Source organism: Musca domestica, unplaced genomic scaffold (genome assembly GCF_030504385.1).
Source record: "Musca domestica strain aabys unplaced genomic scaffold, Musca_domestica.polishedcontigs.V.1.1 26, whole genome shotgun sequence".
In the NCBI taxonomy this organism is placed as follows: domain Eukaryota; kingdom Metazoa; phylum Arthropoda; class Insecta; order Diptera; family Muscidae; genus Musca; species Musca domestica.
The window spans coordinates 9,944,447-9,971,883 of NW_026712283.1; the positions used below are offsets into that span (position 1 = coordinate 9,944,447).

At 33.5% G+C, this 27,437-nt stretch overlaps 1 protein-coding gene across 1 annotated transcript in view; it reads right to left on the minus strand.

Annotated features, from left to right (window-relative positions):
- Window positions 1–2,616: 2,616 nt before the first annotated feature.
- The window catches only part of LOC101899424 (synaptotagmin-5), a 37,538-nt gene continuing 12,717 nt past the window's right edge, over window positions 2,617–27,437 (minus strand). Inside the window, exons 2-7 of the mRNA XM_059123948.1 lie at window positions 8,617–9,275; window positions 8,442–8,555; window positions 8,257–8,377; window positions 3,720–3,910; window positions 3,346–3,649; window positions 2,617–3,282 (exon numbers count right to left, since the gene is read on the minus strand). Of these exons, the coding sequence (XP_058979931.1) occupies window positions 3,131–3,282; window positions 3,346–3,649; window positions 3,720–3,910; window positions 8,257–8,377; window positions 8,442–8,555; window positions 8,617–9,207 (1,473 nt within the window). The 5' untranslated portion in view covers window positions 9,208–9,275 and the 3' untranslated portion in view covers window positions 2,617–3,130. The remainder of the gene's footprint in view (window positions 3,283–3,345; window positions 3,650–3,719; window positions 3,911–8,256; window positions 8,378–8,441; window positions 8,556–8,616; window positions 9,276–27,437) is intronic.

Genomic DNA, 27,437 nt, shown 5'->3' on the forward strand with positions numbered 1-27,437 from the left:
TGAACCAAATACAGTAAAAGGTTCCTGATCACACAATTCAAACCAATCGACACAGAATTTTGCCTGAAAAGCCGGTTAAGGACAGGGAAGAAGTCTGGCATTTTGGATGACCATTGGATTATATTTAGCTGTAAAATGGACCACAACAACTAACAACACGACGGAGTGGGTAAATATTGGGCAAATGCACTCGGTCAAAAAACTTAGGGTAATATCTGGGCAGTGCTGTATGACATAAAGTCTTTGCTTACTTGCTGAAAATAGTTTTAAAGACTTTTGGCTATATAAGAGTCCTGGATTTTAAAGAACTTATTTTCAAAACTTACCGAATTATATGAATTGAGGATTAATGAAGATTTCCTGGTAAAAAATAATTTATCTTAAGATTTCCTGACCAAAATATTTGGTGTTTTCCAAATCATCCTGGCGAAATGTCACGCATTTTTTATGTAATTTTCGAGCATTTGCAAGGACTTCATGCCAAAAAACATGCATTTTGCAGAAACCTTTTTTTAAAGCAAATCTTGACAAAAATTAAAAAAAAGAAGTAACTTAAATGTTTTCTTTGTAAAAAAATAAAACGCTTTAAGAAATTATTAGAAGAAAGAAGGGCCGCGAATTGGCTTTATATTAAATGATAATTTTTAATTTTATTGAATGAAAGTAAAAAATGTCGGAAATAGCATCAAATTTTATAATAAGTTTAGATTTATTCGAATTGGTCACCTTTGGCACGAATTATAGCCCGAATATTGCCCTGCGGTATTTTGGCATATTCCCGGCGAAGCACTTGCTTGAGGTGATCGACACTTTGGTATTTTTTAGTGCCAACCCTGCATTCCAAAATATTCCAGACACAATAGTCCAACGGATTGGTATCCGGAGATTTTGGTTGCCACTGTGCGCTGGAAATGAAGGGAGGAAGCTCATTTTTTTACCATTTTTGGGTGGCGCGTTCTGAGTCCTGTTGGAATGTCCTAGGTCTGCGGCCAAAATTTTTGTGTGCCCAAGGCTTTAATGCATCCTCCAGAATATTTTCGCGATAATATTCGGTTTCGACATCTATTCTGATGACACGGTCGATTAATACGAGCGGAGAGCGACCATCGGCTGTTATGGCGGCCCACACCATCACCATGGCTGGCACTTGAGTTCTGGTGGCCAACCGAAGCTGCACATTTCCAGCTGACCTCTCTGGCAAGTAAACATGAGTCTATTTTCTCTCTGTTGAGGTGTAAGTTGTGGCACTTTTTGGAATTTCAATAGCTTTACCCCCAGCTCATTTTTCAATATTTGCCGAATGGAATATTGCGATATGTTCAGCTCACGAGCCATTTTTCGGCCACTGCGACGCAGGTTTCGATCAAGTCGCTTTTTACATTTCGTCGCTTTCTTCCGTCCACTTCCTTGACGTCGGGCTATGCTACCAGTATCACGATAACGAGCGATGGTACGAGACACAACAGATTTATTCACATTTAAATGCTGGAGTGCTCTAACGATAGCCCCTTGTGGTTTTCCATTGGAATAATTTTAACAGCTGTCGGATGAGTGGCTTAGAAATGACAGCAGTCTGAAGTTGGTTGCAGTTCTTATACCCTCCACCGTACATAGTATGGAGGTATATTAAGTTCGTCATTCGCTTGTAACTCATCGAAATAATAATATTAGACCCAACAAAGTATATATATTCTTGATCAGCGTAAAATTCTATGACGATTTGGCTCTGTCCCTCCGTCAGTCCGTCTGTTGTAATCACGCTACAGTCAAAACGAATTAAAATAGGAAGCTGAAATTTTGCACAGATCTCTCTTTTATCTGCAGGCAGGTCAAGTTCGAAGATGGGCTATATCGGTCCACAATATCGTATAGCTCCCATATAACGGTACCCCCCGATATTCGGTATTTTGATGATTTTAGCTACATTTTGGGAAGGAAAGTGTCTGAAATTCTACACAAGGAGTTCTTTGTGAGCACTTCACCCTGTATAGTCACCAATGATTTTAATACCTAAATATATTTAATTTTTTTATTTCCTATATTGCTAAAGCCGCCATCCCATTACAAAACTCCATAAAATATATATTTTTTAATATAATTTTTATTTAAACAAATGTTTACATTTAAGAATATATAATAATATTATTGTTGTTTTTTATTATTAGTTTTTGTTTAATATATATGGTAAATGTGTTTTTTAGGATAAATGTGTCTGCGTTTCCGTAATGTATGAAATGTAAATACTTAAGGACTGGCAAATATTTGTTTTATTATTATTTTTATTTTTTTTTCCGTTTCGAAAATATATAATAATTGTTCCTAATAGTTAAATATTCCATAAAAAAAAACAAATATAAATGTTATGACATCGACGAAATACTGAAATTGTTTCATTTGATTTTTTCTCACCTTCCTTGTTCCATTGTGTCCAGGAAGTGCTTTTTTTTTGATTCTACACACAATGTTGACGTTTTACTTCTAGGCATGTAAACGTGAGGTACATATGGACATTTAGATAAACCATAAAATAGATTCTGAATTCGGGGTTATTCGATTTCTACCAGTTTACACATATGTAATGTATAAATATGAAACATCAATAATATTTATTTGTTGTTTATTTTCGGGTTGTATTTTTCTTTGGAAAATTCAAACAATAATTTTGTAGCTTATTTCCATTTATATAAATTTAAAGCACATTTATTAATTGTTTCTCTTTTTTGGTTTTAAATATATTTAGATGGGGGGTCAATGACCACCAATATATAGAAATAGTTTTTTTTTCGTTAAATTCAAAATGTTATCATTTTTTTTCTCTAATTTCATTCAAATAGTTTTTATTTTTCACTAAAATATCCCTGCAAATACCTCGCTTGTTTTTCTTTTGAACTTGTTTTGTTGGTTTTTCGTTTTCCAAAATCATTCTTTAAAATTCAAATAATGTTAACAGTGCAATGTTAATAGTTAACAGTTGCTGTAACATTTTCAACAACATTTAACAGCCAGTGGCCATCAAACTGTATGTGGTTGGGGGGGTTTGCTTGACTCTATCAAAGACACCTCACCTCATCGTTGGGGTTCTTGTCATCGCTTCGGCTAGTGGCTACAACTCTCCAATTGGTTTTAACATTTAATTGGAACGTGTTGAGCTAACATCCTGCAGTGGCACCCATTGGGCTGTGGCATTTTTCGAACGGAACATTTCATCAAAGAAGAGTTTTTCATCTGGACGTACATCGGGGCCACTGCCCAATATGGCACGACCCAAAATTTCATTGGAACCTAAAATAAATTTAAAAAATATTCAAATATTTTTTCTTGGTCCTTTTCAAATTAAGCTCTTACCCAACAAACCATCGTGGACCACAGTCAGCTCAATTGTGGCATTTTTCAAAGCCTCCTTGCCCACATCAAAGGTCAGTGCCTCATTATAGACGGGATTTGTTGTATTTCGTAGAACGCCAGTTTTACGTTTCTTATTCTTTTTACCCGGAATCATGAGAACAACTTTAATATATGGATCCGATGAGTTACGCGAATCATCAACAATGCGTAAATTTCGTGCTTTTATTATCACCACTGTCAGACGTTCAGCCGAGGGTAAATAGGCCAAGCTAATCATTACATCACCCAAATCCACTTTCATGTCCTGAAAAAGAAACATATAATTTATTCTTATTTTTATTTAAAGATCTAACATAAGCAGAGAATTTCCTCACCTGCTCGGCACAAGCTCCCAATGGTGTCCAGAATTTCTCCTTCTTGGTCAAATCCAAATTTGCCAATGGTATTTGGGCTCCACCAATGCAAACGTGCCGGGAGTAGGCATCAAAATCGTAGATAAGTATTTCAATGGTACGTTTGGCAATCAGTTGAGGACTCTCTTCGAATACGAAATCCTCATCGAAAACTGGAAGTAGATTAATGTTAGAAAAATATATTTTTTATTTGAAACGCAACCGCTTTATTAAGATAAGAGAAGATCCTTTTTATGCCCATAGCCATCTGGCTACAGACTATTTGATACGGCCAAAATCTGCCTCATCGAAATAACGGATTTAGATCAGAACATTTGGAGTCGATCTAGCGATGTCTGGCTGGCTGGTGCGTACGATAACTCTCGAAGGGAGCATCCGATTTGGTCCAAACTTGGCACATCGGAATATTTTTTTCAAACTTAGATTATTTTTGTCAAACGAGTTCGGAGATGGGCCTCCCCATAAAATGTAGTAATTTTCAAAAAATATATGCTCTGCACAGAAAGAGAAACGATAATTCGATTTTACTACAACTTTGCAAATCCTAATATTTGCGTCAGTGCTAGGTCTGGTGTGAAAATGAACAATATCGGTCCACTCCATCAAGGACCTCCCCCACAAAGGTTCAAAATTTTGAATTATTACAACTCTTATAAAATCTGATGTAAGAGTCCGATTGTTTTCAAATTTCACACATCCCAATAATTGTGTTAATCCAAGGTCTGGTGTTAAGATGGCATATATTGGCCCAGTCCTTCTGGTACCTCCCCCACAAAAAGTCGAATTTTTGAACAACCATGAGCTCATAAAACGCGAAATAAACATCCGATTCCATTTAGACGTGGCACATCTGAATATTTCTATCAACACAAGATCTGTAACAAAGCCGGTAGAGATCGGAGCCTTCCTTCTGGTACCTCCCCCACAAAGGGTTAAAGTTTTGAATAACATAAACTTTTAAAAAATCCGAAGTATGCATCAGGTTCTCTTTATATTTTACACATTACATTTTTTTCTATTAACACAAGATCTGTTGTGAAGATGGGATGTATCGGTCCTCTCCGTCCTCTCTCTTTCCCCCACAAAGGGTCAAAATTTGGAATATCTATGAAGGTCATAGAACGCGAAATTAACATCCGATTCCATTCAGACTTGGTACATCTCAATATTTCCATCAACACAAGATTTGTTTTGAAGATGGTAGAGATCGGAATATTTCTTCTGATACCTCTCCCCGTAGGATTCAAGGTTCAAAGTTAGCCTAATAAGAATTCAACGCTCTTCAAACTTCAGGCATACAAACATTTTTGCTAACACAAGATCTGTTGTGAAGACGATATATAGCTGTGAACCCCTTCTGGTACCTCACCCACAAAGGGTCACAATTTTCAAGTCTTTTATCTGTCATAACTTTGCGGAACAAGACAGCGATTCTTTACAATTTGCTATACATAAATATTTCTCACAGGCAGAAACCTGAGAGGAATATATGAAGGGTTCACAGCTATACCGAACTATGTCATAAAAACATAATTCGAAGATATTTAGAGGTAAAGTAAATGCACTGCCATTAATTTCTAGAAGGAATATTTCAGTCTACTAAAAGAAAATGTAAAAGTCTATATTCAAAATTAACTAATGATATAAATTTAAAAACAAAAATATATAAATATATTACTTAAAAAATATTTAAAAACAAAAAAATCTACTTTGGTTCATTATTATTCTGAATAAAATTTGAATGTTTCATAGCTAAAGCGAACCAAGTCAACAATATATAATAAAGTGTTCGCTATATGACTAAATATAGTTGATGTTCCGCTTGTAATAAGCAACTGATGTTGATAGCTTTGGAAAAGGCAATGCTTTTTTAAGGTCGAAAGTACAGATATAGTGTTCATCAGATGGTACTTCTGTATTCAGTGAGTCTCGAGCTAGCTGTGCTGCTTTTAAATGAAGTTCCTGTTGCCAAATTAAATTTGTATTTTCTTCTCCATCGAATTTTATTCTCATGTCAAGTCCATCACAAATTCGACAGGTATCCTTATTCGGAGACTTAAAATGTAAATAGAATTTCGTGCTGAATACTTTATAATAAAAATACATTTTGTTTTGCATAATCTGCAAGTTTCCAAAATGACTTCTCTGTCAGATTCATTCACCTGGCTGTTACATTTTATTTTGCATCCACAATCATAATTTGTGTATGCTTTTCCACTGTTGCAGCGAAGCTTACGCACATTGTGCTTCCACTTTGCCGGAATTATTCACCTTTTCAAAACGATTGTACTTTTAAAAATTATAAAAATAGCGAATATGGGGAGTTACCGTAATATGGGGTCTATACGAAAACGTGGACCTGCACAGGCAAGTTTTGTCATAGTCCATTACAACATTTAAATGGGAAACTGGAAACATCCGGTAAATAATATCGCAAAAACATCAAATTTCTGAATACGAAATACGAAAGTCACCAAAATACCGATCATTTTCAATACCAAACGCCCTGTAGACCAAACACACATCTGAGTAAAATTTTATCAACCTACCTCAATTGGCTCGGAAGCTAAAGTGATTTCCACCGATTGATGGACATCGCAAAACCGACATTGAATTTTATGCTGATCAAGAATATATATACTTTGTAGAGTCTAAAATATATATTTCATGGTGTTACAAACGGAATGACAAACTCAATATGCCCTCCATACTATACCCTCCACGTACTATGGCTGAGGGTATACATACCTTTTAACTAGTTTTTATACCCTACACCACAAGGGTATTATGTCTTTGTGCATTTGCTTCTAACAGGTAAAAGGAAACGAGATAGACCCATAGTTCCTTTTGATGATCTGCATAGAATCACATTCTGAGTCGATTTATGCATGTCCGTCCGTCCGTCTGTCCATGTATTTTTGTAAACAAAGTACAGTTCGCATTTATTGCCCTATCCAGATGAAATTTTGCACAAATCATTTGTTTGGCCCAAGGACGAATCCTATTGAAATCGGTCAACATTCAGATATTGCTGCCATATATTTCTTCGTCCGATTTGCTTTTTATTGTGCACCAAACGTGTAATATCAGCCCGAATAGTATGGAATTTTGCACGTACGATTAGATTGGACCTGAAAATAAGTATGCCAAATTTGATCGAAATCGGTTCAGATATAGCTATAGCTCCCATATATATTGTTCGTCCGATTTGTTATTTTTGTTCTCCGCAGACGTAATATGCATTCTGTAACAACAATGTTTGGGGAAATATATCAAATACAGCTCAGAAATACATTTGCTAAATTTTATCGACATCGGTTCAGATTTGGATATAGGTCCCATATATAACTTCGTCCGATTTATCTTTTATTTTGCACCAAACGTCAAATATTTGCCCAAATTAGATGAAATTTGGCACTTTCGACCGAATTAAGTCTAAAAGCTGGTGTGTCAAATGTGGTGAAGATCGGTTCAGATATTGCTATAGCTCCCATATATATTTTTAATCCGGTTTGTTATTTTTGTCCTCCGCAGCCGTAATGTGCACTCTGTAACAACAATATTTGGGGAAATATATCAAATACAGCTCAGAAATATATTATTATATATGGATATAGCTCCCATATATACTTTTATCCGATTTCAAATTAATTGTGCAAATGGGCAATACAAGTCCGAATTTAAAACATGCAAATGCTTCGGAATATTTAGTCCTTTGAACCTTAAATTTTAATTATAATGATAGCGTGTATGATTGAATTCTCCCATAATAAGTTTTAATTGTTATGCCGAGCTCTACTAAATTAGCAAAGTGGTGTAGGGTATCACAAAGTCGGCTCCGCCCGACTTTAAGACTTTCTTTACTGGTTTTTTTAATATTGCTGAAAAATGAACGGCAATATGCACTTGCTCACTAATAGTACTGATTCAAAGTGAAACACATTGACTTGGTTCATTTTTGCTTTGAATAAAAACGAAAAGGACAGTCGTTGACTTAGGTTTTTTACCGTTATCTTTGGAACGAAACACTTTTTGACATTGTGCTTTGCAGAGTAAATAGATTTGCCACATGCGGGGACATTGGCACTAGTTTCGGCATTTTTTATTTTTCATGACTTGGTTCGGTATAGCAGTGAGCCCTCCATATAATGTTCGATTTTCTTGTACCAAAATTTTTATATATTGGAATATTTCGGTCGACTATATCTCCTCAAGTACATTTCAATATTCTCTAAAATTTTTCATATATTTCATATAAAGAGAAGGAAGTAATCGATATGGTCCAAACCGGGCACGTTATAATATTTATATCATATGAATTCGGGTCCAACACGAAATGGTCAATATTGACCCATTCCTTTGTAACCTACTCCATAGAGGATCGACAATGTGAATAATCAAAAAAGAAGCCAAAATATATTTAAATAATCGAACCTTGGCTGAGGGTATACATCTGCCAGCAAAACCGACTGATATCTTCTCACTTGTTTGCTCTTACCTGGGCATAGAGTCTTCTTGTGTATCCTGGTCTGCCAGAAATTCTTTTTCTCCGGCAACAAGCGGATTTTGGCATATGGATCAGCTGTGCCACTGTGATGACGTGATTGTAGATCTTGGGCCTGAAAATTTATTTTTGTAATTAATACATTTAAAAAAAAAAGTTATTTTTTTTTTCTCACTTACCTCTATAAGACGGACCGACAAAATGCCTGCATGTGGGTCATAAATAATGCTGACATGAATACTGCCCTTCTGTTCATCGTTGGCAGATTTCGACCCATCTTTTTGCAGGGATTTCTTAAAGAAAAAAATAAAATTTAATTAAAAAAATCTGAAAATCCTCCAAAATACCACTAACCGTTCTATACAACGACATATCAATTTTGGTGTGATCCAATTTGGCATTCATGGACGAAACTTTTGGTCTACTGGGACCCATGGCCAGTACTACATGCTTGTCATTGCGTGCTATGGGTATAGATGTACACGAAGTTATGGAAAACGTATTCGATTTCATGCTACCCGTTGGTGAGGTGGGTGTTGAGGGTGGTGATTCATCGGCCGATGTTGAAACCTGTTGTTGTATTGTCTTCGAAGGTGGGGGTATCCAAAATGATGTATCATCGGTATTTATGGACGAGGGTGTTATGTTGCCTTTTCCTCCGCCGCCACCACCACCAATGCCACCGGCAAGTGATCGAGAACACTCACTAATATTGTCGACATTATATCCAGAAGCTGCCGCCACCAAGGAGTCACGACATTGCTCATCACTCTCCTTGGCATCGGCTGATTCCAGGAGAGTTTTTTCATACCAATTTAAACGATATCGCCGCGAACAGGTGGCATAGAGGCCAAAGCCGATGACCGAAACCACCAGAAAGGACAACGATGCATAAACGCCCACCTGAGCCAAGGAGATGTCCTCTTCGCGTATAACAATATCCATGGCGTTGGGGAAATTTTGCTTGTTCTTCTTTTACTGCGCTAAATTGAATTGTGTGCGTAGATGGAAACCTAGGAAAAGAAGAGGAGAAAATGAATTGTGGATTATAACAGATTTCATGGTAAGGAACTCGACTACTATACTGTACCAACTACCAAAATTTACTAGATTTTGTGCCTGAGCTGAGAAATGTTTGTGTCTTTGATTAAAATATACCAGATAAAAATATGTGGATCCAAAGTGGATTTAAGGGATATATTTTTAAGGACTATCGACGTGGATTTTTAAAATATATTTTTTAAGGCCTATCAATCGGCGTGGATTTTATAATTTTTTTTAAGGACCATTAATTAAACGTGGATTTCTAAAATTTTTTCCAAGAACTATCAATTAACGTGGATTTTCAAGGCCTATCAATCAAGGCCTATAAATTTTTTAAAAATATTTTTTCAAGGACTATCAATCAACGTTAACTTTTTAAAAATATTTTTTAATGACTATCAATCATCGCGGATTTTTAAAAAAATATATTTTTTTAATGACATCAATCGAAGTGGATTTTTTAAAAATATTTTTTATACGACTATAAATCAACATGAATTTTTTAAAAATATTTTTTAGGAACTATCAATCAACGTGAATTTTTTAACAATACTTTTTAAGGACTATCACTCAACGTGGATTTTTTAAAAATATTTTTTCAAGGACTATCAATAAACGTGGATTTTCTTAAAATATTTTTTCAAGGACTATCAATGAACGTGGATTTTTTTAAATATTTTTAAGGACTATCAATGAACGTGGATTTTTTTAAAATATTTTTTTAAGGACTATAGGCAAACGTGGATTTTTTTAAAAAAATATTTTTTAAGGACTATAGGCAAACGTGGATTTTTTTAAAAAAATATTTTTTAAGTACTATCAATAAACATGGAGTTTTTAAAAATATTTTTTAAGGACAATCTATCTCCATGGACTTTTTAAAAATATTTTTAAGGACAAACTATCTCCGTGGATTTTTTAAAAATATTTTTAAGGACTATCAATCAACGTGGATTTTTTAAAAATATTTTCAAGGACTATCAATTAACGTGGATTTTTTAAAAATATTTTTTCAATGACTATCAATAATAGAGGATTTTTAGAAAATATTTTTTGATGGACTTTTAATCAATATTTTAAAAACATTTTTAAAGACTTATTAATCAACGAGGATTTTTTAAGGACTCTGAAGGCCATCAACGTAGATTTTTAAAAATAATTTTTAAGGACACTGAAGGCCATCAGCATCGATTTAAAAAAAAATTTTTTTCAAGAGCCCTGATTGCTCTTAGCTTGAAATTTTGAAAAATATTTTTCAAGAAGTCTGAAGGCAATCAACTTGAATTGTTTAAATGTGTCTTCTCAAGAACTCTGAAGGCCATCAACGTGGATTTTTTAAAATACTTTTTTAAGGACTCTTAAGGCAATAAACGCGGATTTTTTTAAATATTTTTTGTCAAGGGGTCTAAAGGCAATAAATGTGGATTTTTTTTTAAATAATTTTTCAAAGACTCTGAAGGCATTAAGCGTGTTTTTTTTTTAAATACTTTTTCAAGGACACTGAAGGCAATAAACGCGGATTTTTTTTAAATATTTTTCAAGGACTCTGAAGGCAATAAACGCGGATTTTTTTTAAAAAATATTTTTCAAGGACTCTGAAAGCAATAAACGTGGATTTTTTTAAAAAATACTTTTTCAAGGACTCTGAAGGCAATAAACGCGGATTTTTTTAAAAAATACTTTTTCAAGGACTCTGAAGGCAATAATCGGGGATTTTTTTTAAAAATAATTTTTCAAGGACTCCAAAGGAAATAAACGTGGATTTTTTTTTAAATAATTTTTCAAGGACTCTGAAGGCAATAAACATGGATTTTTTTTTTTAAATATGTTTTCAAGGACTATGAAGGCAATAAACGTGGATTTTTAAAAATATGTTTTCAAGGACTTTAATACATGGCTTTAATACACCCTCCAGAATATTTTTGCGATATTATTCGGCATTTATTCTGATTCCACGGTGGATTTATACGAGCGGAGAGCGACCATCGGCTGTTATGGCGGCCCACACCATCACCATGGCCGGCGCTTGTGTTCTGGTGGAAAACCGAAGGTGCACATTTTCACCTGACCTCTTCGGCAAGTAAACACGATCATTTCTTTGTTTTGTTCACAACCTGTTGTATAACGAATGTTTTCCCATCGGAGACAACCAAATTCGGCAGTTCACCACTTTCCCCCTAGCGAAGCAACTCTTTAGCTCTTTTCAGTTTATTTTCTTTCTGTTGCGGTGTAAGTTCTTGCACTTTTTGGAATTTCAATGGCTTTACCCTGAGCTCATTTTTGAATATTTGCCCAATGGAATTTTCCGATACGTTCAGTTAACGAGCCACTTTTCGGAAACTGAAATATGGGTTTAGATCAAGTCGCTTCTATACTTTTCGAAGCATTTCTGTTGATGCTGCTGTTTTCTTCCGTCCACTTCCTTGACGCTACCAGTAACACGCAACTTGTAACGAGCGATGGTACGAGACACAAAAAATTTATTCACATTTAAATGCTGGAGTGCTCTAACGATAGCCACTTGTGGTTTTCCAGCCAAATATAAAGAAATCACACTATCACTCTTGAATTCCATCACGAATAGCTTCTTTTCTTGAAAATTCTCACCAAAATGCTTTTGTACGCTTGTAAACAATATAATGAGCTCTCACTGGAAAAATGTTAACAGCTGTCGGACGAGTGGCTTAAAAATGACAGCATTCTGAATTTGGTTGCTGTTTTTTCCTCTCTGCCTGTATATCTTCTCAAGGATTCTGAAAGCAATAAACGTGGATCTTTTTTAAATGTTTTTTGAAGGACTCTTAAGTGCTCTCCTTGAGAATTGTTCAGCAGAAATTTCAAATGCATATTTAGAATTTCTAAAATACAGCAACCTTAAAATCAATTCCTTGTTGCCCCATATCCTTTTAGAAATTTATACAACTAATTAAAAAGTGGCTTAGCAAACTATGCGACACTTCTAAAATCGACTTTCAAACATTTTTTTTCTCTAATATAGCAAAATCCTGATTAATCCTTTCTATCTTATTCAACAAAAAATGTTTTAATATCCTTTGTTAAGGATATTTGAGTTTTTGTGTGTTTACATGCCTGTTGAAAGCAAACCACTTTAATCCGGACCATGATGTTTGGCACACAACTCAATTGTGCAAAAAGGGAATTTCATCAAATAACTGTGGCATATTGAAGGCCTGGTGAGTGATTACAACGACAGCATCAATACCACAGAAAAAAAAACGAATAAGGCCACAAAAAAGGCATTGAAGCATAGATAACTCAACCAGCCATCCATCCATCCAACCATCCGTTTGTACTTTCATTCATCTGCCATCAACTGTTTCTATTCAAGTGTAGCAATTCTGTTAATATCACAATTTAATTTTGAATCCATCATCCAGATGTATATTGCTCAAATCCTTGCAGGACTATTTTCAATCTCGTTGCTGGTTTTAATTGTAACGATTTTTCCGATTTGATTCTCGTTCTCTTTTTTTGTTTTCCTTTGTTTTCAATGGCAATGATGGGAAACAGTTTTCGTTTTGGAAAGTCAATTTCAATTGTGAATCGAAACGAAATTACTGCCATTGACAGAATTATGATGCGATTAAAAGGAAATCAAAAATTCTTCGGTTTTATTATTTTTTTGGGGGGTCAAGGTAGCCTTTATGGCATGAATTGTATCCTTACAAAAATTGGCTATAGACTTTGTCGTAAGAGCTTCTTGTTACAAATTATGGTTGAATTTCATAATAGTTTAGTCTGAGAATTTAAATTTGAAAGAAATCATAAATTGTTCATTTTATCCAGACATTGGCCAAGAAGATGTTAAATGAGACTACAGGGTGAGATTTAAAAAAAACTGTAACCAACCTGTAGCCACTCGTCCGACAGCTGTTAAAATTATTCCAGTGACAGCACATTATATTTTTTACAAGCGTACAAAAGCATTTTGGTGAGAATTTTTCAGAAAAAAAGTTATTCGATGGAATTCAAGCGTGATAGTGTGATTTCCTTATATTTGGCTGGAAACCACAAGTGGCTATCGTTAGAGCACTCCAGCATTTAAATGTGAATAAATCGTTGGTGTCTCGTACCATCGCTCGTTACCGCGATCCGTGGTACTGGTAGCGTAGCCCGACGTCAAGGAAGTGAACGGAAGAAAATAGCAACATCGGCAGAAATGGTTCGAAAGGTAAAGAAGCGACTTCATCGAATCCCGCCATGCAGTGTTAAAAAAATGGCTAATGAGCTGAGCATATCGCAATAATCCATTCGGCAAATATTGAAAATTGAGCTCGGGATAAAGCCATTAAAATTCCAAAAAGTGCAAGAACACGCACCGCAACAGAAAGAAAATAGACTCAAAAGAGCTAAAGAGTTGCTTCGCTTGGGCGAAAGTGGTGAACTGTCGAATTTGGTTTCCTCCGCTAAGAAAACATTCGTGGTCCAGTAGTTTGTAAACAAACAAAATGATCGTGTTTACTTGCCAAAGAGGTCAGCTGAAAAAGTGCACCTTCGGTTGGCCACCAGAACTCAAGCGCCGGCCGTGGTGATGGTGTGGGACGCCATAACAGCCGATGTACGCTCTCTGCTCATATTAATCGAATAAATGCCGAATATTATAGCGAAAATATTCTGGAGGGTGTATTAAAGCCTTGGGCACGCAAACATTTTGGCCGCAGACATTGGACATTCCAACAGGACTCCAACAGGATACCAATTCGTTGGACTATTGTGTCTGAAGTATTTGGGAAAGCAAGGTTGCCACTAAAAAATACCAAAGAGTCGATCACCTCAAGCAAACGCTTCGCCGAAAATGGGCCAAAATACCGCAGAGCAACATTCGGGAAGCGTGTGACGATTTCATTGGCCGCTTGAAGGCCAATAATTCGTGCCGCTCATATTAATCGAGCGTGACATCAGAATAATACGCCGAATATTATCGCGAAAATATTCTGGAGGGTGTATTAAATCCTTGGGCACGCAAACATTTTGGGCGAAGACCTTTGACATTGTAACAGGACTGGCACTCAGCACGCGCCACCCAAGAATGATTACGAAATGAGGTTCCTCGCTTCATTTCCAGCGCACAATGGCCACCAAAATCTCCGGATACCAATCCGTTAGACTATTGTGTCTGGAGTATTTTGGAAGGCAAGTTTGGCACTAAAAAATACCAAAGTGTCGATCACCTCAAGCAAACGAAATGGGCCAAAATATCGTAGAGCAACATTCGGGAAGCGTGTGACGGTTTCATTGGCCGTTTGAAAGCCATAATTCGTGCTAAAGGTGACCAATTCGAACAAATCTTAACTTATTCTAAAATTTGATACTATTTCCGGCATTTTTTGCTTTCACTCAATAGATTAAAAAAAAATTTAAAATTATTTCGTTTGACTTTTTTTATCTCACTCTGTTATTACTCTGGGAATTATCTGAGATTGTCTTTTCTCAAACTCTGTAACTATAACCATATTTTTGCCAACAGAATGATCGTAATATCAGAGATTAAGATCAGTCTGTTGGAAAAAATATGGTTACTGTTACAAAGTTTGAGAAAACAAATCTCAGATCCAATGTCTCTCTTTTTAGAATACCTCTCCAATTGTTATTGAGCCCTCACAGCCATATGTTAAATCAATTTTGAATTTTGAAAAACTGTCCAATTTTCCAATTTCACCTTAATCACCGGAATTACAATTTATAAAATTTCACATTCCAATCATATCCTTTTTTTCTACAATTTTCTTAAGAAACATCTTCTTTTGATCCTTTGCATAATTCTCTGTTTCTCTCACAAAATGTCCTTGGAATTTCTAATGACTTCCATAGAAAATCAACCTTTTATTTGTTTATAAATTATTGTCAAGTTTTAAGCGAACCGATGTTAAGACGTTATCCACCCCCCCATCGAAGCAAGAAATTTAAATCACTGGTATTTTTTTTTTTTGCTTCGATGTCGATGGCAGACTGGCGCCATTTGTTTAGATTGTCGCCGGCCTAACCTCCAATCTACAAGTGTGTTTTGTTATTTTATCCTCTAGGTTTTCGGTTAGAAACAAGAAAGTTAAGATGTATCGATGTGTGTTCGTTCACATAAAATAAATAAAATAAAATAAATAATAAAATTAACATATTGACACTAAGTGGTAGGGTTGAATGGAATTCGTTTTTTTTCTTTGGTGTCAGAATAAGACAAATGATGTGGAAATTATACAAAGCTTGGGAGGTTTATAAAATTTGATTTACAACCATTTGAAATTTTAAATTTTTAGAAAATTAAATATTTCTTAGACTAGCTATGCCGATTTTTTACAAATATTTTTTCAAAATCTATAAATCTACGTAAAATCAAAAAAACGTTTGAAGGACTATTACTGCAACCAATGTGAATTTTTTTAAAGATGTTTTTTCAAACACTATTATTCAATATTGATTTTGTTTCATATTTCGTCAAGAATTGTGGATTTGAATAAAAGTCGGGGATTTTCCAAAGACTATCAGTCAACGTGGATTTTTTAAAAATATTTTTCAAGGACGATCAGTCAACGTGGATTTTTAAAAATTATTTTTCAAAGACTATCAGTCAACGTGGATTTTTTAAAAAATATTTTTCAAGGACTATCGGTCTACGTGGATTTTCTGAAAAATATTTTTCAAGGACTAGCGGCAAACGTGGATTTTTTAAAAAATATTTTTCAAGGACTAGCGGCAAACGTGGATTTTTTAACAAACATTTTTCAAGGACTAGCGGCGAACGTGGATTTTTTTAAAAAATATTTCCCAAGGACTATCAGTCAACGTGGATTTTTTAAAAAATATTTTTCAAGGACTATCGGCGAACGTGGATTTCTTAAAAAATATTTTTCAAGGACTATCGTTCAATGTGGATTTTTTAAAAAATACTTTTCAAGGACTATCGGTCAACGAGGATTTTTTAAAAAAATATTTTTGAAGGACTATCGTTCAACGTGACCTTTTTGACTCTTTGTGATTTTGTCAGGACTAAAAATATTCTCGGTTTAATGGAAAATTTGATTTCTATTTAAGACCATCCAAGTTGGAAGGCTTCTGCCCACCCCTTAGCTCTAGCCCCATTCTAACTTCTGCGTCGATTGCAATTTCAACCTAAAATATTATGCGATATTATTCCAAAGCAACAGGCTTCTATTCTGGCCATAGCCCCATCTCAATGCAAAATCGTGTCATAATTACGACCTGTAGAGTAATTACAAATTAATATGTACACACGGACGGACGGACATACATAGCAAAATGGGCTCAGTTCGGCGAGATAGGAATATCCATATATACTTTCTTATATGATACACCAATATTTCTAGGTGTTACATAATTTTTGGTCCAATTAAACTTATAATGCCCCCAACACTTTGTATTGTAGGATATAAAAATCCACAATTATAGCTTTGTTAATCCTAAAAAAATGTTGTGTACAGATCCACTTGTAATAATATCTTTGAAAAAAAAAAGTACTTTTTTAAAAAAATTGAATGGCCATTAGTCGGTAGCGACCATATGTATGTAAAGTATATTCTTAAAAAGTCCTCGGTTGTGATTCTGATAGTCCAAAAGGTCCACGTGTACTGGGCCCTCTATCAACAGAAAACTTTAAACCAAAGCTATCAGTCTATTATAGCATGGTAAATATTTTAAAAATATTAATTTTCAAAACCAGCACCTAGCTTTCTGTTTTCTGCAAAATAAATTCTTGAAAATTCTAAAATTTTATCCAAGACAGTCTTAACCACTGACCCTTAAAAATCCTTGATATTAGCACTCTGTCCTTGATATAAAAAAATTTCAAGATCCTTAAAAAATGCAGATGATCAAAATCCTTAAAAAATCCAGATGTTCCTTAATTTTAATTTAAATTACGTTTTTTTATGTTCCATAGTCCTTAGAAATATTCTTAAAAATCCCCAATATCTGTAAAAAACTCTTATTTAAATAATTTTTATTTGTTTTCATTTTTGTTTCTTACACGTATTGCATAATAAATTCACACTTTCAAATAAATCACTGTTTCTCACATTTTACATTTCCCCCCAACCCATTATTTCGCATTGATTCCATTCATTTGCAAACAAACATAACACAAAAGTTCGCATAAATAAATAATCAATGAAGGTAATTAACTTTACTCCCCCTTGGCAATTAACATTCACATTATACCATCATAAAGATTTATCTCCCCCTTACAGTGGCTGGCTACCACGTGCCACTATGATGAATACCGGGCTATTGATAAATGTCACTGAAAATCACAACCCTATAGGTCTTGAGTGTATATTTATATACCAGGTGGGCCATATTGTTTTCACAACGAAAATGCTTTTTTATCAGAAGAACAAAAACAAACACTACAGCTATCAATTACGTTGTGATTTTTCCAACATTATTCTTTTGTTATCATCGCTTAGAGTGCGAAATTTGAAGAAGAATTTATGAGGGGAAATGCTAATACAGTCAAATGACCTTTGATCTGAAAATAATGATGACTAAAAAACATGCACATCACGAAAAGGGATATTGATGTATTACAAAAACAGGTACGTGACACATAATTGGCCGACATGATTATTGAGTGGTTAATAATGATGTTGAGATGATGGATGGACAATATATATAGAGGAGGGGGAATTGGAAAATAATAAAGTGGCAGTGAAAAAAAGAAAGGCTAAAAAATATTGACCAAATCAACACAAGTTTTTTGTCCCTTAAAATAATCAAATAATTCCAAGTTTATATTTCTGAAGGTCTTTCGAAAAAATTATTTTATAAAAATCCATGTTTATTGCTCTGATAGTCCTCGAACATCAAAATCCACGTTTGTAGCTCTGATAGTCCTTGGAAAAATATTCCTTGCAAATCAACGTTCATTGCTCCAACATTTCTCGAATAAATTTCTATCAAAATTCATGTTTGTAGCTCTGATAGTCTTTGGAAAAATATTCATGAAAAACCTAGGTTTAAGGCTTGAATAGTCCTTGTTTTTTTTTTTAATCCACGTTTGTGGCTTGTATATTCCTTCTGATAGTCTTTGGAAAAAAATTCCTTTAAAATCTAGGTTAAAGACTTGGATATTTTTTCAAAATCCACATCTGTAGCTCTGATAGTCGTTGGAAAAATTTTCCTTAAAAATACAGTTTCAAGGCTTGGATAGTCCTTAAAAAAATATTTCAAAAACCATGTCTGTGGCTCTGAAAGTCCTTGGAAAAATATTCCCTAAAAATCTAGGTTTAAGGCTTGGATAGTCCTTTTTTCAAAATCCACATTTGTAGCTGTGATAGTCCTTGGAAAAACATTCATTAAAAATTTGGTTTAAGGCTTAGATAGTCCTTACAAAATATATTTTCAAAATCTACATTTGTAGCTTTGATAATCTTTGAAAAAAATATTTTGTAAAAATTCACGTTTATGGCTTCGAAATTCCTTGAAAAAATATTCTTTCAAAATCCACATTTGTAGCTCTGATAGTCCTTAGAAAAATATTCCTTAAAAATTCAGTTTCATGGTTTGGATAGTCCTTGAAAAAAATATTCTTTCAAAATCCACGTTTGTAGCTCTGATAGTCCTTAGAAAATTATTCCTTAAAAATCCAGATTTAGAGCTTGGATAGTCCTTAAAAATAATAATTTTTAGAAATCCACAATTAAGGCTTGGTTAGTTCTTAAAAAAATCTCCCTTAAAAACTTAGGTTTATGACTTGAATAGTCCTTGAAAAAATATTCTTTAAAAATACGTTTATAGATCTGCTAGTCCTTAAAAAAATATACCTTAAAAATCCACTTGGTGGAATATTCTTTAAAATTCACGCTTATAGCTCTGCTATTTCTTAAAAAAATGTTTTTTTTTTAATCCCCTTTATGACTTGGAACATCCTTGAAATAAAATTATCTAAGAATCCTCGGTACTTTATATGGCTTTGCGAAGATTCTTTAGATTCAATTTGAGTTAGTTTTGTTCTTTTCAATTTACCTTAAGTTTTCTCTGTCTCTCTCCCCAATTAAGCAACAAGTTCGTTTATTTATTTCACATAACTTTTATTAAACGCTGACAAACTTTATACGCATTGCAGCTGATTTCATCTTCTTTGTTTTCTCATTGGCTAACAAGTTTCATTTTCTCTTGATTATCTTTTGCAACGCTATCCAATTAATTGTTATTTGAAAAAAAAAAAAAAAACTAATAAAAATTTATAGTTTGTTTATCCCGACGCTGTAAACGTGTTCAGGTTTAAAAACACTACAAAGCTTAATCATATCCTCATAAACACAAACACACGCTCACACATTTGAAGCTGTTCGTAGGACTAGCTCACAGTAAATGATACTCTGCAAAAACAAAAAGAAACGGTAAACAAATTGTGCTTATTTTGCCATTTGACATTAGCTGAACACAGCAATTAAAAGTAACATAACAATTTGACGAACACAGAGAGTGAATATGTGAATACATATGTGTGGGTACATATGGTACAGCAATACAAACATACATATCTTTGTACGAATATATATTCGCAAATGTATATAAACAAATCTTAATCACGTTCACACAAACAATTATTTTTGTATGTGCCACAATTAAATGTACATGGCCGGCTAATAATATTTCGCACAGTGTTCCGAGGAACATCGAGGATTTTTTTCACTTTTGTTTCTCAATCTTGAATTTTTAAAGAATATTTATTCAAGGAAGATGGGAGCTTTAATTATGAACTTAATAAGAATATTGCAAAGTGGTTTTTTACGAATATTTGTTTAAGGACTATTAGAGGTATAAACTTGGATTTTAAGGAATATTTTTCAAGGACTATCAGAGATACAAACGTGAATTTAAAAAAAAATATTTTTTCAAGGACTATTATTTCTCTAAACGTGGATATTTAAAAAATATTTTTTCATGGACTATCAGAGCTCTAAACGTGGATTTTAAAAGAATGTTTTTTTAAATATTTAAACGTGGATATTTAAAAAATATTTTTTTAAGAACTATCAGAGCTCTAAACGTGGATATTAAAAAAATATATTTTCAAGGACTATCATGGCTATAAACGTGGATTTTTAAAGAATATTTTTTTTAAAGACTATCAGAGCTCTAAAAGTGGATATTTAAAAACATTTTTTCAAGGACTATCAGGGCTATAAGCGTTGATTTTTTAAAGAATATTTTATTGAAGGACTATCAGGGCTATAAATGTGGATTTTAAAAGAATATTTTTTTAAGGACTATCAGGGCTATAAACGTGGTTTTTAAAAAAAATATTTTTTCAAGGACTATCAGGGCTATAAACGTAGATTTTAAAAGAATATTTTTTCAAGGACTATCAGGGCTATAAACGTGGATTTTAAAAGAATATTTTTTCAAGGACTATCAAGGCTATAAACGTGGTTTTTTATACCCTACAGCATACCTACAACCAAAAATTATGTAACACCTCGAAATATTGGTTTCCCACATAGGAAAGTATATATGGATCTTCCTATTTAGCCGAGCTGAGAAGATCTAGCTATGTATGTCCGTCCGTCCGTCTGTCCATGTAAATTTGTAATCACTCTACAGGCCGCAATTATGGCCCTATTTTCACGAAATTTAGAATGGAGGTGAGGTTGGAACCCTAATAGAAGCCAGAATGCCGTCTTGGCATAAAAGAACAAAATCTAAAAAAATCGCATAAAAAGATAATAAGTTTTATCGCATGCGATTTTTTCAATTTGACTTATAATATTGAAGTTATATTATGTCATATTTTTTCACCTTACAACACAGCTTGGGGTTTTTATATACAATTTGCAATTATCGTCCGATCCGCAGGAAAATTTTCACGAGGGTAGAGTAAGGCCAGAAGAGCTAGTCCTATTTCTTTCAAAGATGTCCGCAATATATTTAGGGGTTGCAATGGATCAGCAACTAAAAATGTTCCTGATTTTACAGCCATTATAAAGGTCACAAATAGAAAAAGTACACGAAATCTCGCATGAAGTTAAAGTTTAGGACAGGGGGTAGATTGGACCACTACTTTGGTGTGAAAATACCAACATTACTTACAGGCGATATCCGAAATACACAAAAGGCGAACTTCTTGCTTTTTTATGCTCATTTCGTTGACGAATATAGCCAACTATGGTAGATCATATAGATGAGTCTAAATTAGGAGATACATAGGACCTATTACATTTGGAAAAGATCGCAAAATATTTAGAGGTTCAAATGAACCATGAGGAGAGATTTAAGGACATGAAGAAGTCTAGCTTTTTGGATGACCATTAGATGACAACAACTTACAGCAGGACGGAGGGCGTAAATATTGGGCAAATGTCCCTGGTCAAAATGCTAAGGGTAATATCTGGGCAGTGCTCTTTGACATAATTTCAAATGCGAAATCTTCCAAAATGGATTTGGACATATGGGGGTTTTGCACAGTATTGTTGTGTTGTAGGGTATCACATGGTCGGGCCCGCACGACCATAGCCTTTGCTACTGGTTTATGCTGATTTCGCTGAGGAATATAGCCAAATATCTTAGACAAGCACGACAATATGAGTCTAAATTTGGAGATACAGAGGGGCCTCTTACTTTTAGAGATGATCGCAAAATATTTAGGGGTTCAAATGAACCAAAACAAAAAAAAACCTGATTACACAACTGAAACCAATCGACACGGAATTATGCATGAGAAGGGAGTTAAAGACAGAGAAGAAATCTAACATTTTGGATAACTCTTGGGTTATATTTAGCTGTACCTAACAGCACGACGGAGTTCGTAAATATTCGGCAAATGTCCCTGGTCACAAGTGAAATCTTCTAAAATGGATTTGGACATAAGGGGGCTTTTACCGTATTGTAGTGTTCTAGGGTATCACATGGTCGCCCCCGCGCTGCTATAGCCTTTACTTACTTGTTTAAAAATGTATTGTATTTTTTGTTGCTTCAAAATAGTTAGGCTTAGTTCCATTATTGTTGTTTTTTATAAAAACAACGTTTGTGTATTAGTGGGGAAAGATGGTAATGTTTACCAGTGGTAAGGCATGGAAAACCTATATTTCGGAATGAGCCACCAATCCTCATCTGTTCACTTTTTCAGTTTTGTTCCATTTTTTTATATTGTTAGGGAAAATTATGGATTTTTAATAATATTTATATGGAACTACTGTGGTTGCAAGATTTTTTTATTTTTTGTCGTGTGTATTGTGATGGCAAAATTTATTTATTTATTCATTTTTTGTATTTATTTGCATCGTTCTTTAATGTTTCATACTATTGAAATATTTTTTAAATAATTATTGGGGATATTTATTTATTATTCCATTAGAAATCATAGTAAATATTGCCACGAATACTTCTCTGTGATTTCACACGGTACACTCGAGCACATTGTATATATGTTCATGAGTGTTCAACATGCAATTTGTTAGTTGTGTGACCGGTCGTTGATGTAACAAAACCGCATTTTGTAATGTCCTGTATTAGACCTGAAATGTGCTACACCACTCATTTGTGTGTACGTGTGTTGATGCCATGCATAAGCACTTGCATTTCCATTTGCCGGTCTTTTGAAGGCCATGTGGTCTCTCACATTGCCTATTGGCAAAATGTAACCACAGCAGCAACATTACAACGCACACATATTTGTGCAGTTTTATGAACGCGAAAATAACAAACTCTTACATCGGATGTACAAAGCTTTTAATGCAACACAAAAAAGTAGTTGCACATCAAAATTGGCCTTGAAACTTCCGATTCTTTTTTTTCTCAAATTCAACAATGTTTGTTTGACTTGGACCTCTTTGATATATATGTAAAGCAAATTGTTGCACACAAAGAGACAAATATGTTTTTGTACACATATGAATGTGAAGAGAAATACAAAAACTAATAAACATAGAAATTCAATGAAAATAATTCAATAAATGTTGACAATTTAATTACGGCAATAAATGTAGTCGATAAAAGTGAGCACCGCAATAAATGTTCACATAGCATTTTACGGGCTATTAACAGTAACAAAAAATGGGAAATGATGTGTGGGTGGAGTTAAAATTAGAGAGAGAGCTCAATATAATGTTGGCTATGGAGAATATGTTTGGGAGACTTTTATAAGTATTTTTTAAGGGGCTTTTCAAACAAAAAGACGTTAATTGTAAATTTTAATAGCGTTTTAGAGGGGCTGCAATCGGCATTCGGAGGACTTTCTGGGATTTTTTAAGAATATCAAGTCAAGTTTAAGAGCGTTCTAAGCTGTAAACAATAAAATTTTTCTAACTTCTTCTCTTTCTGATCATGGCTTTCAAAAATATTCTTAAAGGACTTGAAGGATTATTACAAAATATGTTTCGAGATTACTCAAATTTGTATACCCTCCACCATACCTTGTATGGAGGGTATATTAAGTTCATCATTCCGTTTGTAACTCATCGAAATAATAATTTTAGACCCGACAAAGTTTATAAATTATAAGACTATTTAGCTCTGTCTGTCCGGTCGTCCGTCTGTTGTAATCACGCTACAGTCAAAACGAATTAAGATAGAAAGCTAAAATTTTGCACAGATCTGTCTTTTGTCAAGTTCGATGATGGGCTATATCGGTCCACGATATCGCATAGCCCCCACATTCGGTATTTTAATGATTTTAGCCACATTTTTCAATAGAATTGTCTGAAATTCCACACAAGAAGTTTCTTGTGAGTACTTTATCCGCTAAAATAGAATTGTATATATAGGTCCACGATATCATATATCCCCTATTCTGTTCCTCCCGATATTCGGTATTTTGATGATTATTGAGACGTTATTTACCGGAATTGTTTCAAATGTCATATATAAAGTTCGGAACAGTTACTACAGCCTATGACACAAATTACTTATGCAGGACCACGTCTTCGTATAGCCCCCATATAACGGTTTTCATTTGAGCGGTATTTTCCGACGGAAGTTTTTTTTTTTGTTTTTTTTTTTGAAAAATTTTAAGTTTCTTTCAAATGGTGGAGGGTATAAAAAGTTCGAAGATTTGAAAGAAATACATATTTTTTGGAGCTTTCTGATCTATAAACTAGAATTTTGAAATTATTTTCGAGGGTAATTTTGAACTATTATTGTGGTTTAAAAAAAATTCTGAGCAACTTATAGAGTTTTAACTTGATTTTTTGAACAACATTTTTTCGATGATTGATGGTTGATTTTTGAAAAATGTTTTCTTAGAAAAATATTTTTAAGATTTAATTGCTGATTTGGAAAAATATTTTTAGAGGGGCTTATAAAATTGGATTATTTGAAAAATTGTATAAGGGACTTTCTGAGCCATTATCCTGTGATTTAAAAATAATATTTTTTGAAAGAAAATTGAAGATTTTTTAAACAAGTTTTCAACGGTTTTCTTAGATAATCAAATCTTTAGAAAACATAATTTCTGAGCTAAAGTGTCCGCTAACTATTTTTTAACAATTATCGTAATGCTTTGAGAATATTATTCGTGGGATTTTTAAGCTAGAGTTTTATGATTCTTAGAATTTATCCTAGATAAAGCCTTGGATTCTAGAAATCCTTTTTTATGGATTATTGTTTAGAATGAAGCATGATTCTTTCGAATATTTTTTTTTCTTGGGGCAAATAGTGGATTTTCTAAGAAGTTTTTATTAGAAACTTAACCGGCTATAATCAGAGATTTTGAAGAATATTTTTCAAAGACCAAGCGAAAAGGCCTGGTCTTTTAATAAACAATTTTAAGGATCCTGCCGTCGTAAAAAACTTAATCCAATAATGAATTCAAGAACCGAGAATGAATGTTTTAAAATATTTTTCAAATACCAAGCGTACATTTTTGAAGAATTTTTTTCAAGGACTAGGCTTTTATTTATTTTTTTTGGACAAGGTGTGGGTTTTTTAACAAGATTTTTTTTAAGGACTAGACTTAGATTTTATTGAAATATTTTTTCAAGGATTTCATTGCAATTTTTTTTCAAGGACTAAGCATCGAGGGCCAAGCGACGATTTTTTAGGAAGCTTTTTTTCAAGGACCAGTCTCGGATTTTTTAGAAAGATTTTTTTCAAGGAGCAAGCCTGGATTTTATTGCCAGAATTGTTTTCAAGGACCAAGCGTCCATTTTTTAGAAATATTTTTTTCAAGGATTAGTTGTGGATTTTTAAGGAAGATTTTTTTAAAAGACCTGGTGTCCATTTTTATGAGGATTTTTTAAGGACCAGGCGGGAATTTTGCTCTAATATTTTTTTCAACGACCAGGCGTAGATTTTTATGGAACATTTTTAGTAAGATTTTTTTCACGACCCGACCCGTGGATTTTTCGGGATGATTTTTTTCAAGGACCAGGAAAAAAATTTGAAAGATGTTTCCTTCAAGGACCTGGCGTGGTTTTTTGAGAAAGACTTTTCTAAAGACCAATCGAAAATTTGTGGAAAAAAATTTTTTTCGAGGTCTTTGAAAAAATATTCGTCAAGGACATTTTAAGAATCTTTGTAAAGGACGTGATGATTTTTTTCAAGGACCAGGAAAAAAAATTGAAAAATGTTTCCTTCAAGGACCTGGCGTGGTTTTTTGAGGAAGACTTTTCTAAGGACCAATCGAAAATTTGTGGAAAACATTTTTTTTCGAGGTCTTTGAAAAAATATTCGTCAAGGACATTTTAAGAATCTTTGTCAAGGACGTTTTGAAAATTTTTGTCAAAAATATTTTCAAACAGCATATTTTTCAAGAGCTTTTAAAAATATTTGTCAAAGATTTTGTAAGGATATTTGCCAAAGACTTTATAAGCATATTTGTCAAAGGCATTTTAAGTCAAGAATTATTGTCAAGAATTATTAGAGAATAATTCACAAGGATTTATAATGATATTTGATATTTTTTAGAACATGTGCCGAAGACAATATAAGAATATTTGCCAAGGACATTTTAAGAATAATTTTCAAAAACTTTTTAAGGATATTTTTCAGGGACACTTTAAAAATATTTTTCAAGGGCTTTTTTAAGAATTTGTTCAAGGGCTTTGTAAGAATATTTTTTAAGGATATTTAAAAATATTTTTCAAGGATATTTTAAGAATGGTTTTCAAGAATTTTAAGAGGATAATTGACAAGGACTTTTAAAGGAAATTTTAAAAAATTTTATTAAGGGCTTTTAAGAATATTTGCCAAAAAGGACTTTTTTAAGGACTTTTTATGATCATGCGCAGAAGACTTTGTAAGAATATTTAATAAGCATTTTTTAAGAATATATTTGAAGGACGTGGTAAGATTTTTTGTCAAGGATATTTTAAGAATATTTGCCAAGGACTTTTTACGAATATTTTTCAAGGACAAACGAGCTACAATAGAGAATCTATAAAAATATATTTCTGGGAGCTTTGGGGGTTATTTGAATTTTGTATCAATGTATTTGAAGGAATTTCAAAGAATATTTCTAAGATACCTTTTTTGCTCTTGTAGTTGATTTTTAAATAAATTTTCGAGTTATGCTCCAAGTTTTAATAAGAATTTTTTGAAGAAAATTTTTAGAGGGATTTTTTTTTTGGAAAAGCTGGTGAGCTTAGGAACACATTTGTTTCCCTGAACTTTTTTAGTTATGACCATAGAATTTCAGTGAATATTTCATTTCATGAAAAATGTCCTAAAATTCGTTAAATAACTTCCCACAAAAATGTAACTTAAATTCTTCCTGTTCGCGAAAATTCCAAATGGCAGAACAAATAATGGCTTACAGCAAAACACACAAGCGGTAAGTGGTATTATGGCCAACTCATTTGTGGCAAAATAAACAATGTAATGACTTTGTTATACCTTAGACAACAATTATGTGTGTAAAACATAGGGTGTGTCAATACAAAGACAAGCACATACATCTATCTATTCGTTAATATTCGCCCCGCTCCCATTTAATACACGTGTAAAACCCCCCAAAGAATATGCGAACTTCAAAGCGTGTTTGATAAGCAAATAAAGTGCAAAAAAAATTAAATTGTTTGTCGCGAAGTAGATATTGTTGTTTCTGTTGTTTTTCTTGCCAAGTCTACGGAGGTGAGGATATAAAACTTGTATTAAATACACATTTGTTATTTACACAGCAAAGGCAATTTGAAGAAATTACAAAGGATACTTTTCTA